Source organism: Oncorhynchus masou, chromosome 28 (genome assembly GCF_036934945.1).
Source record: "Oncorhynchus masou masou isolate Uvic2021 chromosome 28, UVic_Omas_1.1, whole genome shotgun sequence".
In the NCBI taxonomy this organism is placed as follows: Eukaryota; Metazoa; Chordata; class Actinopteri; order Salmoniformes; family Salmonidae; genus Oncorhynchus; species Oncorhynchus masou.
Genome location: NC_088239.1, coordinates 42,757,887 through 42,773,680, shown reverse-complemented (window position 1 = coordinate 42,773,680; position 15,794 = coordinate 42,757,887). Strand labels below are relative to the sequence as shown.

The 15,794-nt window shown below is 43.3% G+C and overlaps 1 protein-coding gene across 1 annotated transcript in view; it reads left to right on the top strand.

The window, feature by feature from the left end:
• Positions 1 to 15,794, top strand: part of LOC135517614 (long-chain fatty acid transport protein 4-like) — a 30,339-nt gene that overhangs the window by 5,260 nt on the left and 9,285 nt on the right. The window contains exons 3-5 of the mRNA XM_064942082.1: positions 6,051 to 6,445; positions 12,909 to 13,067; positions 13,364 to 13,433. Coding sequence (XP_064798154.1) covers positions 6,051 to 6,445; positions 12,909 to 13,067; positions 13,364 to 13,433 — 624 coding nt within the window. The remainder of the gene's footprint in view (positions 1 to 6,050; positions 6,446 to 12,908; positions 13,068 to 13,363; positions 13,434 to 15,794) is intronic.

Sequence of the window (15,794 nt, the reverse complement as noted above, 5' to 3'; positions counted from 1 at the left end):
AGCCTGTTTTATGGAAACATCTGTCAGTCCTGCTTGGTTTTAAGACCTTTCAAACAACAGATAATTTGACCATGGCTAAATAATTGTGTAATCGTCTCCCAAAAAAAAGCAGCATATTCCTGTAAGACAAGCTAAAGTGTGTGACGGGGGGGGAGGAGTGTTGAGGACTCCTGAGGTTTCTCTGTGTTGTGACTTCACAGCTCGCTCGACAAGACCATTGACCGACACCTGGAGTGAGTAGGGGGTTAGGGGTATGTGTGTTACGTTCCCCAGCAAGAAAACCACAACTTGACGCTCAAAAAGTAAGGAGAACTAACAAAGAGTCACTGACAACAAGCAAAACTAAACAGTTGTGGTTTTAAGAGGGGTTCTGAAAGACAATCATCTGGGTGTCCACTGAAAGCTGACGAGCAACAGCAACTGAGACCTAAAAGAAACACGCCATGAGCGCCCACTTAATTTGCCCAAGAACAAGCAAACAAAATTTAAAACCAAACTTAAAGACAGGAAGCAAAGCAAAAAAGTGGAGCGAAACGAAAACAGGAAGTCATTGCTCCTTAAACTAATTTACAGCTTTGCAGAACAGATTTTCTAAAACAACAAATGCGACTAGGACTAGGAGTGCAAATGTCTCCTACAAGAAAATGATCATATTCCTGTAAGACAAGCTAAAGTATGTGACAGAGGGAAGAGTTGAGGAATTAATCAGGTCAGGTATGGAGGAATATTTCACAGAGAACAGAGACAGGTGCTGAGGTTTCTCTGCGTTATAAGCTGTTCACCATTTTTTTTTTTTTTTTACCTTTTATTTATACAGGTTTTTTTCTCATTGAGATAACATCTCTTTTCCGATAGAGACCTGGTCCAATAGCAGCAGGGGGAACAACGTGTCAGACAAAACCATGGTGACAGGTACAGCCACTACCCCTCGCCCCCAAGTAACCTTTCAATGTTTGCAGATCTGAACGGTCTGGAATGGTGTAGTGGTGTTGACCTTGCACATCTCCAAACATTGAAGGGGAATCGGTTGTTACCCGTATCGGTCACACTGCTGAGCCGAGCTGAGTTGTACTACTCTAGCCTGGTTCTGCGTTCACCATGGTTCAGACAGGAAACGTCACGTATTAGTTTAGCCATTCATTCGAAGATTGCAATACACGCAGTACTGTACCTTAGTCTTGGCGTTAGGCTTTGCTCCTTCGGGGCTAGCTCACTGACCGATCATGCGTCATGTAAGATGTAATAATTCCGGCAGAAAACAAGGTACTGCTATACCAATCCCCCTGATCGAAAACAAAAGCAGAGTCCAAACAGGTGGAGGCTGGGGTGGGTGGTGGGAAAGCAGGAACACAGACAGGCATAGCGAGTAACGCATGTTACAGCATTAGCATGTCACCGAGAACACCAGCGCATAGCTTGTGCACGGCAGCCATCGGAGTATGTGTGAGTTAACCTGGTTGACTAATAGACCACCATTTAGTTTTTATTAGGATCCCCATTAGCTGATGCCAAGGCGCTACTCTTCCTGGGGTCCAAACAGGAATGAAACAAGAAACAACACACCACAGCAATAATCTACATCATAAACGCAACAAAACATCACACAATACATTGTGCACTATACAAATGTACAATGCACCATCATTGCCATTACAATATTGTAATGAGTGTGTGTGTGTGTGTGTGTCTTCACAGCTATATTAAGGTACGGTGATGAATCAAATTGGTGCAATATCAGCTGATGCAACACTCGTGTTTCCTGTATGAGCCTTTTGCTCTTTATTTCAGACAGGAAACCATTTATTAGACGATGACAATACATGCAGCAACATTAGCAGTGGAGCTCGGCTCTGCTCCTTCAGGGCAGCTCACTGCATGTCCGATATAATAATAACAGGCAGATATCAAGGTATGCTATACCAATCCCCAAAACAGACAATGGACTATGTGCACGGCAGGCGCACGCCACTAAGAGCTTTTAAGATCACCTACGTAGTCTATGTAATATGGTTGCTACTGCATATGTGTGACGTGAAGGATAAACTACGTGTAAGCTACAGCAGGCCCACCGTACTGAGATAGCTTCTCAGAAAACCACGAGTCGGCTTGTTGGCCATATACCACACCCCCTCGGGCCTTATTGCTTCATTGCAGAGTTTCTTTACAAAGAGTGCGCAAAGCTGTCATCAAGGCAAAGGGTGGCTACTTTGAAGAATCTAGAATGTATTTTGATCTGCTTAACACTTCTTTTTTTTGTTGGTTACTACGTGATTCTATATGCGTTATATCCTGGTTTTGATGTCTTCACTATTATTCTAAAATGTAGAAAATGGTAAACATCAAGAAAAACCCTGGAATGAGTAGGTGTGTCCAAACTTTTGACTGGTACTGTATATAGTAGTATTTATATGCCGTAAAAGAGACGCGACGTAGCTATTAGACCCCAGGGCTGAGAGTAATGATACGATTAGCCATTACTGCAGTAACTCATCTAGGCTTCCACAATCTCTGTTCGTAAGCAGCAGAGGACAATGATCTTGAGGTTAAGCTGGGACCCATTGAGAGGCAGTAGCAGCGTCCATGCTGGAGTGGGCTGTCTGTAGCTCAGAGCTCGCTCTCAACGCTGGTCGAAGGAACCGAAGCCATGATGAATTGCAGTATCTTGTCATTTTTGCTAGCATCATTGTTCGACAGGGGTTTGCCAGGTGCAGCCCGTGGTCAGCATGCAGTTAGCATAACATGAACGAGAGGACAAAGGCAGTGTGAATTCTAGTGATGACAACTGATGTTCCATTGCCAGTCTTAAATTCTTGGAGTGTATGAGAATACAATTAACATGGGAGTGGTCATAAGCAGCCAGAACTTGAGAGATCATACAAGATTTAAAGGGATGGAACATATGGTGTACTTCAGAATGACGAACCCATAAAGGCCAATCACACAGACCGCCTCTGGAAAAGAGTCAGTGTAAACCCAACACCATTGCTTTAACGTCAAAATCAAAATTGTGTTCTAATGAGAGACGAGAGATACTCTTTTATATACACGATGGTCGCTTCTTCGTAGGCCATAAAGAGGAGGTGGTCAGATGTTATTCCCGAGCAGACTACACGTGGAAGGGTCCTGACACCTAAAATGAACTGAAACCCTGCTATCGGACCGTTGGTGAGGAAGGCAGCATTCGCCTGAATGAGATTTCTAAAAGGAAACGACACAAGGCGAGAACCAGATGCAGGCAAGGGTTCATAGCCTGGGCAGTGTCCAAAAGGGTACAGGGCGGCAGGCAGGCTCAAGGTCAGGGACAGGCAGAGTGGTCAGGCAGGCGGGCCCAGTGTCAGGGCAGGCAGAGGGGTCAGGCAGGCTCGAGGTCAGGGACAGGCAGAGTGGTCAGGCAGGCGGGCCCAGTGTCAGGGCAGCAGAGGGGTCTGGCAGGCTCAAGGTCAGGGACAGGCAGAGTGGTCAGGCAGGCGGGCCCAGTGTCAGGGCAGGCAGAGGGGTCTGGCAGGCTCGAGGTCAGGAACAGGCAGTGGTCAGGCAGGTGGGCCCAGTGTCAGGGCAGGCAGAGGAGTCAGGCAGGCTCGAGGTCAGGGACAGGCAGAGAGGTCAGGCAGGTCCAGTGTCAGGGCAGGCAGAGGGGTCAGGCAGGCTCGAGGTCAGGGACAGGCAGAGAGGTCAGGCAGGTCCAGTGTCAGGGCAGGCAGAGGGGTCAGGCAGGTCCAGTGTCAGGGCAGGCAGAGGGGTCAGGCAGGCTCGAGGTCAGGGACAGGCAGAGAGGTCAGGCGGGTCCAGTGTCAGGGCAGGCAGAGGGGTCAGGCAGGTCCAGTGTCAGGGCAGCAGAGAGGTCAGGCAGGTCCAGTGTCAGGGCAGGCAAAGATCAAAATCAGGAGGGTGAGAAAAAGAGAGACTGGGGAAAAACAGGAGCTGAGAGAGAGAAGTTCTGGTTGACTTGGCAAACAAGATGAACTGGCACAGACAGAAAACAAAGGTATAAATACACAGGGGATCATGGAGGAGATGGGCGACACCTGGAAGGGGGTGGAGACGAGCACAAGGACAGGTGAAACAGATCAGGGTGTGACAACATGGTTATATGACAGAGAACACCGTACAGAGAGAAGAGCTGACATTAGTCTGCGGCGGATCTGCACAGCTCAGCCATGACATACCAACATATACTGTGCATCTGGAAAGTATTCAGAACCCTTGACTTCTTCCACATTTTCTTACGTTACAGCCAATACCACATAATGACAAAGCAACAAAAAAAAAGGCTAATTTATAAAAAATTAAAAACATCGATATTACATTTATTACAAGTATTCAGACCCTTTACTCAGTACTTTGTTGATATGTGTGGAAACGATCCCAAGCATGGTTTACGCATAGATTTGTGCCTACGCGTGACTGATAAATGAGGCCCCTGGTCTTTTTCCTAAATCTTAAGTGTGAATTGTTAGCTTCTATCTGTAATATTCCAGTCAAGGAAAAGTAACATAATTTGGGCTTACCACAGTTTAGGATCAACCGGAAAGATGCTCATTAAACCTCAAGCCTATTATTGCAAAAAGAAGTTGAACCAATGGTTGCAGAGGGATTTATCACTGAAAAGGTTGAGTGTTGCTGTCTAAATCTGAGGGGCTCCAGGCTTCCTTACGCAGCTCAGTCCCAACATCTTGATAACAAAATGGGTGAATCTGTTGACCAGATGCTTTTCACCGTCATACGGAAAAATCGTACACGTTATATTAGGAAATCTGTCATTATGAACGCATGAATACGGTGGTGTACATTTTTGTGGATTTCCCTACTTTGAATAATACTTTTTAAGGTAAATTGGAAATTCTTTAATAAATAATACAACTTCAACTTGGAATTTCATCCCTCATATATTCTCCCGTTTTGGTGGCTTCAATTTGTTTCTGCTTTGCAACTACAACATTGATGAGATTCCTACAAAATCTGCTTTTCATCGACAAGTGTTCTTCGCGTGGTCATTAATATATAACCCTACTTTTTCCCCGCATAGGTATTTCATTTGGAACAATAAAGGTATTTTGTATAGAAAATACTTGCTCCCTCAGAACAAGAACAGATGCTTTATTTCAAGGGAATGTTATATCTTTTCATGATGTCTCAACTTACTGGAATACATTTGTCGATAATATCTGTTGGAAAATAAGGTTTGGTTATTACCACTCAAATACCTGCTTGTTAACAAGGTCAAAGAGTGTTACCCTGAGAATCATTACCTGAAGAGACAAACAAAAGACATATTAACGTTAACTGTACTTGTTGTGATGAGCATCCAGAAACAGTTTTGCATTTATTTAGTCATTTGTTTTTCCTTAGCATGTAAGCAGTCTATTGACAAGGTATGACAGCAATCCATGCTTTGGTTTAGTTAGTTAAATTTATTTTTTTACTTAACCAGGCAAGTCAGTTAAGAACACATTTTTATTGTACAGTGATAGATTACCTCTGCCAAACCCTCCCCTAACCCAGACGATGCTGGGCCAATTGTGCGGAGCCCTATGGGATTCCCGATCACGGCCGGTTGTGATACAGCCGGGGATCGAACCAGGGTCTGTAGTAGCACTGAGATGCAGTGCCACTCGGGAGAAGTTAATTGAAAACAATCACAGTAACATACTCAATTGTTACCCATAAATGATTTGATATTGATATAAAAATGGCTAAAAATTACTTACGAATACAGCATAGAATTCTAGAAATGTCTCAATTTGAACTTTGATACCAGATCGACGTTATTGCTTTATCACTATGTACATCACGTCCACTGCTAAATAGTCAGGAAAAAACATGCGGAACAACATCAGGGTCGTGTTCATTAGGGCACTTAAGTTTAGGTAGTCCCTCCCTATTTCAAACTGTTTCTGTCTGTTTGGTGCCTCGTGAACACGGCCCAGTTTACTACCATGTCTCAACATTCAGATTAACAGTGTTGTTCTCTTTAGACTCTTAGCACCTTTTGACTGGTGTTGTTGTCGTCGTATTCTCACCCTATCCTTCACCTCCTTCCACCCCCACAGTGCAGCGGGCGTCCTCATCAAGGTGAAATGGAACGTCAAGCGTCACCTGCGGGAACGAAATACCCTCCCGAAGATCTTCGCAGAGACCGTGCATCGCCATGGGGACAAGACAGCGCTCATCTTTGAAGGCACCGGCGAGAAGTGGTCCTTCCGGCAGCTGGACGAGTACTCCAACCGCGTGGCCAACCTGCTGCTCCAGAGGGGCTTCGTGGAAGGGGATGTGGTGGCTCTCTTCATGGAAAGCCGGTCCCAGTACGTGGGCCTCTGGCTGGGCATGGCCAAGATTGGTGTGGAGGCGGCCCTGATCAACTTCAACCTGAGGCTGGAGGCCTTGGTGCACTGTGTCACCATTTCCAACGCCAAGGCTGTGGTGTTCGGCAGCGAGCTGACCAAGGGTGAGGAGAGGGGGGTGGTGGAGGGAGGAGAGGAGAGGATGGAGGTCTCGGTGAGGAAGTGGTGGGGTGGAGGGAGTGGACGGAAGGAGTGATTGGTTGAGTGACAGGTTGCTGGAAGCAGGGCGAGGCGGCATTTAATACTCCACTTTTTATTTTAATTTAATATAATATATCGATGCAAAGCGTATACAAGAGGGACAAAGTACTGCTTTTTTAAAAACTGATTTGACTCACGATTCTTCGACTCACGCACATTTTCTCTGTCCTTCACATCTGAGTGTTGCTGCAGGCTCTTTGTATGCCATGACCAATCAGATTCACGGAAATTGCAGGTAGAGCGGGCCGGGCACAACGCACAAAGCTCGAGGGGCGCTCTCCACTTTTTTTAACACATCACTCACGACCACAGGAGGCAGGCGAGGGGAGGACGGCTCATTATAATGGTTGGAATGGAGTGAATGGAATGGTATCAAACACATGGAAACCATTCCATTTATGTCGTTGCAGACATTTCTATGAGCCCGTTCTCCCCAATTAAGGTGCCACTAGCCGCCTGTGCTCCCGACAGACACAAGCAAAAACTCTGAGTTTATATTTTATTAGACCTACAGTTGCATAGTGCAGGACTACACGATGCAAATCTGCATAAAATCAAGCTCAGCCCTGTAACTTTTATTGTCCAATCATGTAGCTGCCTTTGTGTCTGTGTATAGGAACCCCTGCAAGTCCTTAAAATATCATTCATATGAACAAGTACACGGTTGCTGCAGTTTGACAGGGTTTTCATCCTCCCCGAGGCAAGGAGTTTTTCCAGGAGTTTTTTAAAACTGTATGACCTGATTTAGAAAAACTGTGGTCCCATCATAGCCCATATGAACCTTTTTACAAAATATTAATCACATTATACTGTATGAGGTCTGGAGTTTTACCTGATTAGGTTACCAGATAAGGAAAAAGTACTGGGCCCAGCTATTTTTTTTTCTCCCCAAACCACTCTGGGACCTGTGGTGCCACCTCTGGCTGAAAGTCTTTGTTTTAAGGAAATTGTATACACCACGGGCTGGTTTTGCAGACAAACAGTGCATTCGGAAAGTATTCAGACCTCTTGACTTTTTCCACATTTTGTTAGTTTTAATTCTAAAATTGATTATATACAACATTTTCCTCATCAGTCTACACACAATATCCCATATTTATAAAGTGAAAACAGTTTTTTAGAAGTGTTTGCAAAACTAAAAAAAACAAATACCTTATTTACATAAGTATTCAGACCCTTTGCTATGACATTCGAAATTGATATCAGGTGCATCCTGTTTCCATTGATCACCCTTGATGTTTCTAGAATTTGATTGGAGTCCACCTGAGGTAAATTCAATTGATTAGACATGATTTTGAAAGGCACACACCTGTCTATATAAGGTCCCACAGTTGACAGTGCATGTCAGAGCAAAAACAAAGCCATGAGGTTGAAGGAATTCTCTGTAGAGCTCCGAGACAGGGTTGTGTCAAGGCACAGATCTGGGGAAGGGTATGAAAAAACAATCTGCAGCATTGAAGGTCCCCAAAAATAGAGTCCTCCATCATTCTTAAATGGAAGAAGTTTGGAACCATCAAGACTCTTCCTAGAGCTGGCCTCCCGGCCAACAATCGGGAGAGAAGGGCCTTAATCAGGGAGGTGACCAAGAATCCACTGTGGAGAAGGGAGAACCTTCCAGAAGGACAACCATCTCTGCAGCACTCCACCAATCAGGCCTTTATGGTAGAGTGGCCAGACGGAAGTCACTCCTTAGTAAAAGGCACATGACAGCCCACTTGGAGTTTGCCAAAAGACTAAACACTATGATTGAATTATTTGGCCTGAATGCCAAGCGTCACGTCTGGAGGAAACCTGTCACCATCCCTACTGTGAAGCATGGTGGTGGCAGCTTCATGCTGTGGGGGTGTTTTTCAGCGGCAAGGACTGGGAGACTAGTCAGGATCGAGGGAAAGATGAACGGAGCAAAGTACAGAGAAATCATTGATGAAAACCTGCTCCAGAGCACTTAGGACCTCAGACTGGGGCAGTCTGACAGGACAATGACCCTAAGCAAACAGCCATGAAAACGCAGGAGTGGCTTCGGGACAAATCTCGGAATGTCCCTGAGTGGTCCAGCCAGAGCCCAGACTTAAACCCGATCGAACATCTCTCGAGAGACCTGAAAATAGCTGTGCAGTGACACTCCCCATCCAACCTGACCACTTGAGAGGATCTGCATAGAAGAATGTGAGAAGCTCCCCAAATATAGGTGTGCCAATCTTGTAGCGTCATACCCAAGACGACTCGAGGATGTCGTCACTGCCAACGGTGCTTCAAAAATGTTCTGAGTAAAGGGTCTGAATACTTATGTAAATGTGATATTTTAGTTTTAAATATTTAACTCTTAAGGATCGTACCCTTTTTTTGTGGAAATGTGAAATTAAATGTCGGAGAATATAACACATTAGATCTGATAAGATAAAACAAACAAAAAAACATGCATTTCAAACACGAAAAAAAGAATGTAAGATAAAGGCTAGGTTTAGGTGTAATTTAGATTTTGGCCACCAGATGGCAGAAGCGTGTGTAAAGTTTCAGACTGATCCAGTGAAGAATTTCACTACTGCACAATATTTTGTATCAAGTCTGCCAGGAGTTTGCCCAAATGTGCCGAATTGGTCAATTGATACATTTTCAAGTACATAACTACAGAGATCATACAAAAATGCTATGGTAATAAAAAAAATTACACACTCCCAGGAATGTCATACATGATGGATCATTAGCTTATACACTAACTTTCACACATCTAGATGGCTGGGCGGGGTGGGTGTGGAGCCAGAGACAGCAGTGGGGTCAAACTGTAGACACTCTCCTCAAACAATAGCATGGTATTTTTTCACTGTAATAGCTACTGTTAATTGGACACTACAGTTAGATTAACAATAATTTAAGCTTTCTGCCCATATAAGACATGTCTATCTCCCGGAAAGTTGGTTGTTGTATACAACGTCATTCTAGTCACATTAGCGCACATTAGCAACAACCTTCCCGGTTTAGGGACACCCATCCTGTAGAGGTTAATAAATTAGGCAAACAATTCTAAAAACCTGTTTTTGCTTTGTCATTATGGGGTATTGTGTGTACATTGATGAGGAAAAACAACAACTTAATACATTTTAGAATAACGCTGTAATGTAACAACATTTTGAAAAAGTCAAGGTGTCTGAATACTTTCCAAATGCACTGTTGATTACGCCTAGTCCCTAGACTAAAAAGCATGTTCAATAAATGTTGAACATGCTTGATCTGGGAAACTGGCACAGAATGTTCTTGAATTATGCAGTGATAGTTTCCACCTTCACTATTTAGGACCCTAATTTGGATTTTATATGTAAATGAAATGTTATAATATAGAAGGTTCCAGACAGTTTTTAGTTGTTGTTGGACAATTGGACTACCTTAGCCTCATTCTGGGGTTCCAGGTCATCCAAAAACATGAACAAAGGCTCATAAACCAACCAAACATGTCCTTTTCTTTTGATGCAGATGTTGTACATATAAAATTGTGTCATACCTAACTTTATCTGCAACGTTATAATCCATTGTTTTTAACTCAAGCTATAATTTCTGCCGCAAGCAAATATTGCCTTGTACCTCCTCGTTCCTCTCGCTACTGCGCGACACACACATACTGTACACACTTTTATGGTCATTATATGCTGCTGTTACTCTGTTCTTTTTTTTACTCTTATTATCTATCCTGATACCTAGTCACTTTAGTTTATTGTCCTTCTGAAAGGTGAATTCATCTCCCAGTGTCTGGTGGAAAGCAGACTGAACCAGGTTATCCTCTAGGATCTTGCCTGTGCTTAGCTCCATTCTGTTTATTTTTTTATCCTGTGAAAACTCCCCAGTCCTTAACCATTACAAGCATACCCATAACATGATGCAGCCACTACTTATTATTATCTATCTATCCTGATATGCCTAGTCACTTTACCCTGCTTTCATGTACATACAGTGCCTTGCGAAAGTATTCGCCCCCCTTGAACTTTGCGACCTTTTGCCACATTTCAGGCTTCAAACATAAAGATATAAAACTGTATTTTTTTGTGAAGAATCAACAACAAGTGGGACACAATCATGAAGTGGAACGACATTTATTGGATATTTCAAACTTTTTTAACAAATCAAAAACTGAAATTGTCAGTGCAAAATTATTCAGCCCCCTTAAGTTAATACTTTGTAGCGCCACCTTTTGCTGCGATTACAGCTGTAACTCGCTTGGGGTATGTCTCTATCAGTTTTGCACATCGAGAGACTGAAATTTTTTGCCATTCCTCCTTGCAAAACAGCTCGAGCTCAGTGAGGTTGGATGGAGATCATTTGTGAACAGCAGTTTTCAGTTCTTTCCACAGATTCTCGATTGGATTCAGGTCTGGACTTTGACTTGGCCATTCTAACACCTGGATATGTTTATTTTTGAACCATTCCATTGTAGATTTTGCTTTATGTTTTGGATCATTGTCTTGTTGGAAGACAAATCTCCGTCCCAGTCTCAGGCCTTTTGCAGACTCCATCAGGTTTTCTTCCAGAATGGTCCTGTATTTGGCTCCATCCATCTTCCCATCAATTTTAACCATCTTCCCTGTACCTGCTGAAGAAAAGCAGGCCCAAACCATGATGCTGCCACCACCATGTTTGACAGTGGGGATGGTGTGGTCAGGGTGATGCGCTGTGTTGCTTTTACGCCAAACATAACGTTTTGCATTGTTGCCAAAAAGTTCAATTTTGGTTTCATCTGACCAGAGCACCTTCTTCCACATGTTTGGTGTGTCTCCCAGGTGGCTTGTGGCAAACTTTAAACAACACTTTTTATGGATATCTTTAAGAAATGGCTTTCTTCTTGTCACTCTTCCATAAAGGCCAGATTTGTGCAATATACGACTGATTGTTGTCCTATGGACAGAGTCTCCCACCTCAGCTGTAGATCTCTGCAGTTCATCCAGAGTGATCATGGGCCTCTTGGCTGCATCTCTGATCAGTCTTCTCCTTGTATGAGCTGAAAGTTTAGAGGGACGGCCAGGTCTTGGTAGATTTGCAGTGGTCTGATACTCCTTCCATTTCAATATTATCGCTTGCACAGTGCTCCTTGGGATGCTTAAAGCTTGGGAAATCTTTTTGTATCCAAATCCGTCTTTAAACTTCTTTACAACAGTATCTCGGACCTGCCTGGTGTGTTCCTTGTTCTTCATGATGCTCTCTGCGCTTTTAACGGACCTCTGAGACTATCACAGTGCAGGTGCATTTATACGGAGACTTGATTACACACAGGTGGATTGTATTTATCATCATTAGTCATTTAGGTCAACATTGGATCATTCAGAGATCCTCACTGAACTTCTGGAGAGAGTTTGTTGCACTGAAATAAAAGGGGCTGAATAATTTTGCACGCCCAATTTTTCAGTTTTTGATTTGTTAAAAAAGTTTGAAATATCCAATAAATGTTGTTCCACTTCATGATTGTGTCCCACTTGTTGTTGATTCTTCACAAAAAAATACAGTTTTATATCTTTATGTTTGAAGCCTGAAATGTGGCAAAAGGTCGCAAAGTTCAAGGGGGCCGAATACTTTCGCAAGGCACTGTATCTACCTCCAATATCTCATACCCCTGCTCATTGATCTGGTATTGATACTCCCTGTATATATTGTGTATTTTATGTTAAAATTGTATTATTTTTATTATTTTACTCTGCATCGGTCTGCATTCTCTTGGGAAGGGCTTGTAAAGCAAGCATGTCACGGTAAAGTCTATACCCTTTTGTATTCGGCGCGTGTGACAAATGCAATTTGATTTAATTTGGTTCAGAAGCAGTCTAGCCAGTCCACAACGACGTGTCCACTAGCTAGCTAATATATATATATATATTATTTTTTTCAAACTACTACGCTTCCGACATGTTTACGCGTCCAACATGTCTGCCTACGATTACGAGGAGGAGGTGTTCTAAATTTGCAGGCCAGCCTTTTATTATATTTGAACTGGAATACACAGACAAGGAGCCTCGACAGATGGAGGATGACAGAGAAAGGAGAGAGAGAGATGTCTAATCTATAGTAAGAAGAGGAAGGACACATGACTATGAACTATGTAGAGATGTGGAGTCCTGTTCAGACTAATGATAAAGCATACAATATATATCAAGTCTTATCTTTTATCCTTTGGTTTATATCTTTAAATCAGGAAACCCTGCATCCCTCTGCATTTTAAACGTGCCAAATGCAGTCAGCATATTTTCCTGCTGAGAGAATGCAGACCGAGTAGGTTTTTATTTTATTTGTGTTTCTGTGAAATTAACTTTTAACTCACTCTCTCCTGTCATTTCTCTTTCTCTCTCCCACTCCCTCCCTCCGTCCCCCCCCCCCTCTCCCTCCGTCGTCCAGCCATGTGTGAGGTACACAGTTCCATGGGGAAGACAGTGCAGATGCTGTGTTCAGGGGACTGGGACCCCAAACAGGTTCCTGTGGGGACAGAGTGCCTGGAGCCTCTTCTGGACGCTGCCCCCACCCACCTGCCCAGCCGCCCAGACCGCTGCTTCACAGGTCAGTCAATCTGTCACTCAAAAAATCCATCCAATCACACTCAGACACTGTATAAGGAGCCAGACCTGGGCTCAAATCGTTTATTCTTACAAATATTTTGAGCATTTGATTGAACCAGTCTGAAGTGCAGTGTTTTCACTTTTGGGACTATTCCATTGCGCTAGCCAGGCAGATCAATCAAGCCCATAGTTGTACTGGTTTGTCCACTGTTTTCTATTGCATTTCCTTTATTTTGACTGTTTTTTCCCTTATTTGTTTTTGTATGTGTTTATTGATTTCTTGTCTCTGTCTTACAGATCGTCTGTTCTACATCTACACATCTGGGACCACTGGGATGCCCAAAGCTGCCATTGTGGTTCACAGCAGGTAGGCACTAAGTATCTCCTCTTCTCTCTCTCTCGATCTATCGATCTATCGTGACTTCAGGAAGTATTACTGCCCCTTGACTTATTGCACATTTTGTTGTGTTATGGCCTGAATTTAAAAAATGTATAGATGTATTTTCTCACCCGTCTACACACGATACCACATAATGACAAAGTGAAAACATGTGTTTATAAGATTTTAGCACATTTATTGAAAATGAAATACAGTAATATGTAATTTACATAAGTATTCCCACCCCCGAGTCAATACTTTGTAGAAGCACCTTTGGCAGTGATTACAGCTGTGTCTTCCTGGGTAAATCTTTAAGAGATTTTCTCACCTGGATTGTGCAACATTTGCTTATTATTATTTTCAAAATTCTTCAAGCTCTGTCAAATTGGTTGTTTATCATTGCTAGACAGACATTTTCAGGTCTTGCTATAGATTTTCAAGTAGATTTAAGTCAAAACTGATAACTCGGCCATTCACTGTCTTCTTGGTAAGCGCCTCCAGTGTAGATTTTGCCTTATGTTTTAGGCTATTGTCCTGCTGAAAGATGAATTAGTCTCCCCGTGTCTGGTGGAAAGCAGACTGAACCAGTTTTTCCTCTAGGATTTTGCCCATGCTTAGCATTTTTTTATCCTGAAAAACTCCCCAGTCCTTAATGATTACAAGCATACCCATAACATGATGCAGCCACCACTTTGCTTGATAATGTGGAAAGTGGTATTCAACAATTTGTATTCAGGACAAAAAGTGAACTGCATTGCCCATGAAGTATTACTTTAGTGCTTTGTTGCAAACAGGATGCATGTTTTGGATTTCTAAAAAGGTTGTACAGGCTTCCTTCTTTTCACTCTGTCAATTAGGTTAGCATTGTGGAGGAATTACAATGTTGTTGATCCATCCTCAGTTTCCTCCTATCACAGCCATTCAACTCTGTAACAGTTTTAAAGTCACCACTGGTATCATGGTGAAATCCCTGAACCGTTTCTTTCCTCTCTGCCAACTGAGTTAGGAAGGATGCCTGTATGTTTGCAGTGCCTTGGTGTATTGATACTCCATCCAAAGTGTGAATGAATAACTTGAATAACTTCACCCTGCTCAAAGGGATATTCAATGTATGCTTTTTAAATGTGTACCCATCTGTCAATAGGAGCCCTTCTTTGCGAGTCATTGGAAAACCTCCCGGGTCTTTGTGGTTGAATCTGTGTTTGAAATTCACTGTTCGACTGAGGGACCTTACAATTATCTGTGTGGGGTACAGAGATGAGGATGTATCTCTAAAATCATGTTAAACACAGAGTCCATGTAACTTATGATGTGAATTGTTAAGCACATTTTAACTCCTGAACTTATTTCGTTTTGCGATAACAAAGGCGTTGAACACTTATGGACCCAAGACATTTCAGCTTTTCATTTTTAATTAATTTGTAAAACTTTCGGAAAACATAAATCCACTTTTGACATTGTGGGGTATTGTATGTAGGCCAGTGACGACAAATCTCAATTGAATCCATTTTCAATTCAGACTTGTAACAAAAACAAAATGTGGAAAGAGTCAAGGTGTTAATTCTTTCTGAAGGCACTGGATCTCCTTCTACCTGTCTCTCTCTTTCACTCCTTCCCTCCTTCCCCCTCTTCTAACTGTCTCTCTCTTTCACTCCTTCCCTCCTTCCCCTCTTCTGTCTCTCTCTTTCACTCCATCCCACCTTCCCCCTCTGTCTCTCTCTTTCACTCCATCCCACCTTCCCCCTCTTCTGTCTCTCTCTTTCACTCCATCCCACCTTCCCCCTCTTCTGTCTCTCTCTTTCACTCATTCCCACCTTCCCCCTCTTCTACCTGTCTCTCTCTTTCACTCCATCCCACCTTCCCCCTCTTCTACCTGTCTCTCTCTTTCACTCCATCCCTCCTTCCCCCTCTTCTACCTGTCTCTCTCTTTCACTCCATCCCTCCTTCCCCTTCTTCTGACTGTCTCTCTCTTTCACTCCTTCCCTCCTTCCCCCTCTTCTGTCTCTCTCTTTCACTCCATCCCACCTTCCCCCTCTGTTTCTCTCTTTCACTCCATCCCACCTTCCCCCTCTTCTGTCTCTCTCTTTCACTCATTCCCACCTTCCCCCTCTTCTACCTGTCTCTCTCTTTCACTCCATCCCACCTTCCCCCTCTTCTACCTGTCTCTCTCTTTCACTCCATCCCTCCTTCCCCCTCTTCTACCTGTCTCTCTCTTTCACTCCATCCCTCCTTCCCCCTCTTCTACCTGTCTCTCTCTTTCACTCCTTCCCCCTCTTCTGACTGTCTCTCTCTTTTACTCCTTCCCCCTCTTTTACCTGTCTCTCTCTTTCACTCCTTCCCCCTCTTTTA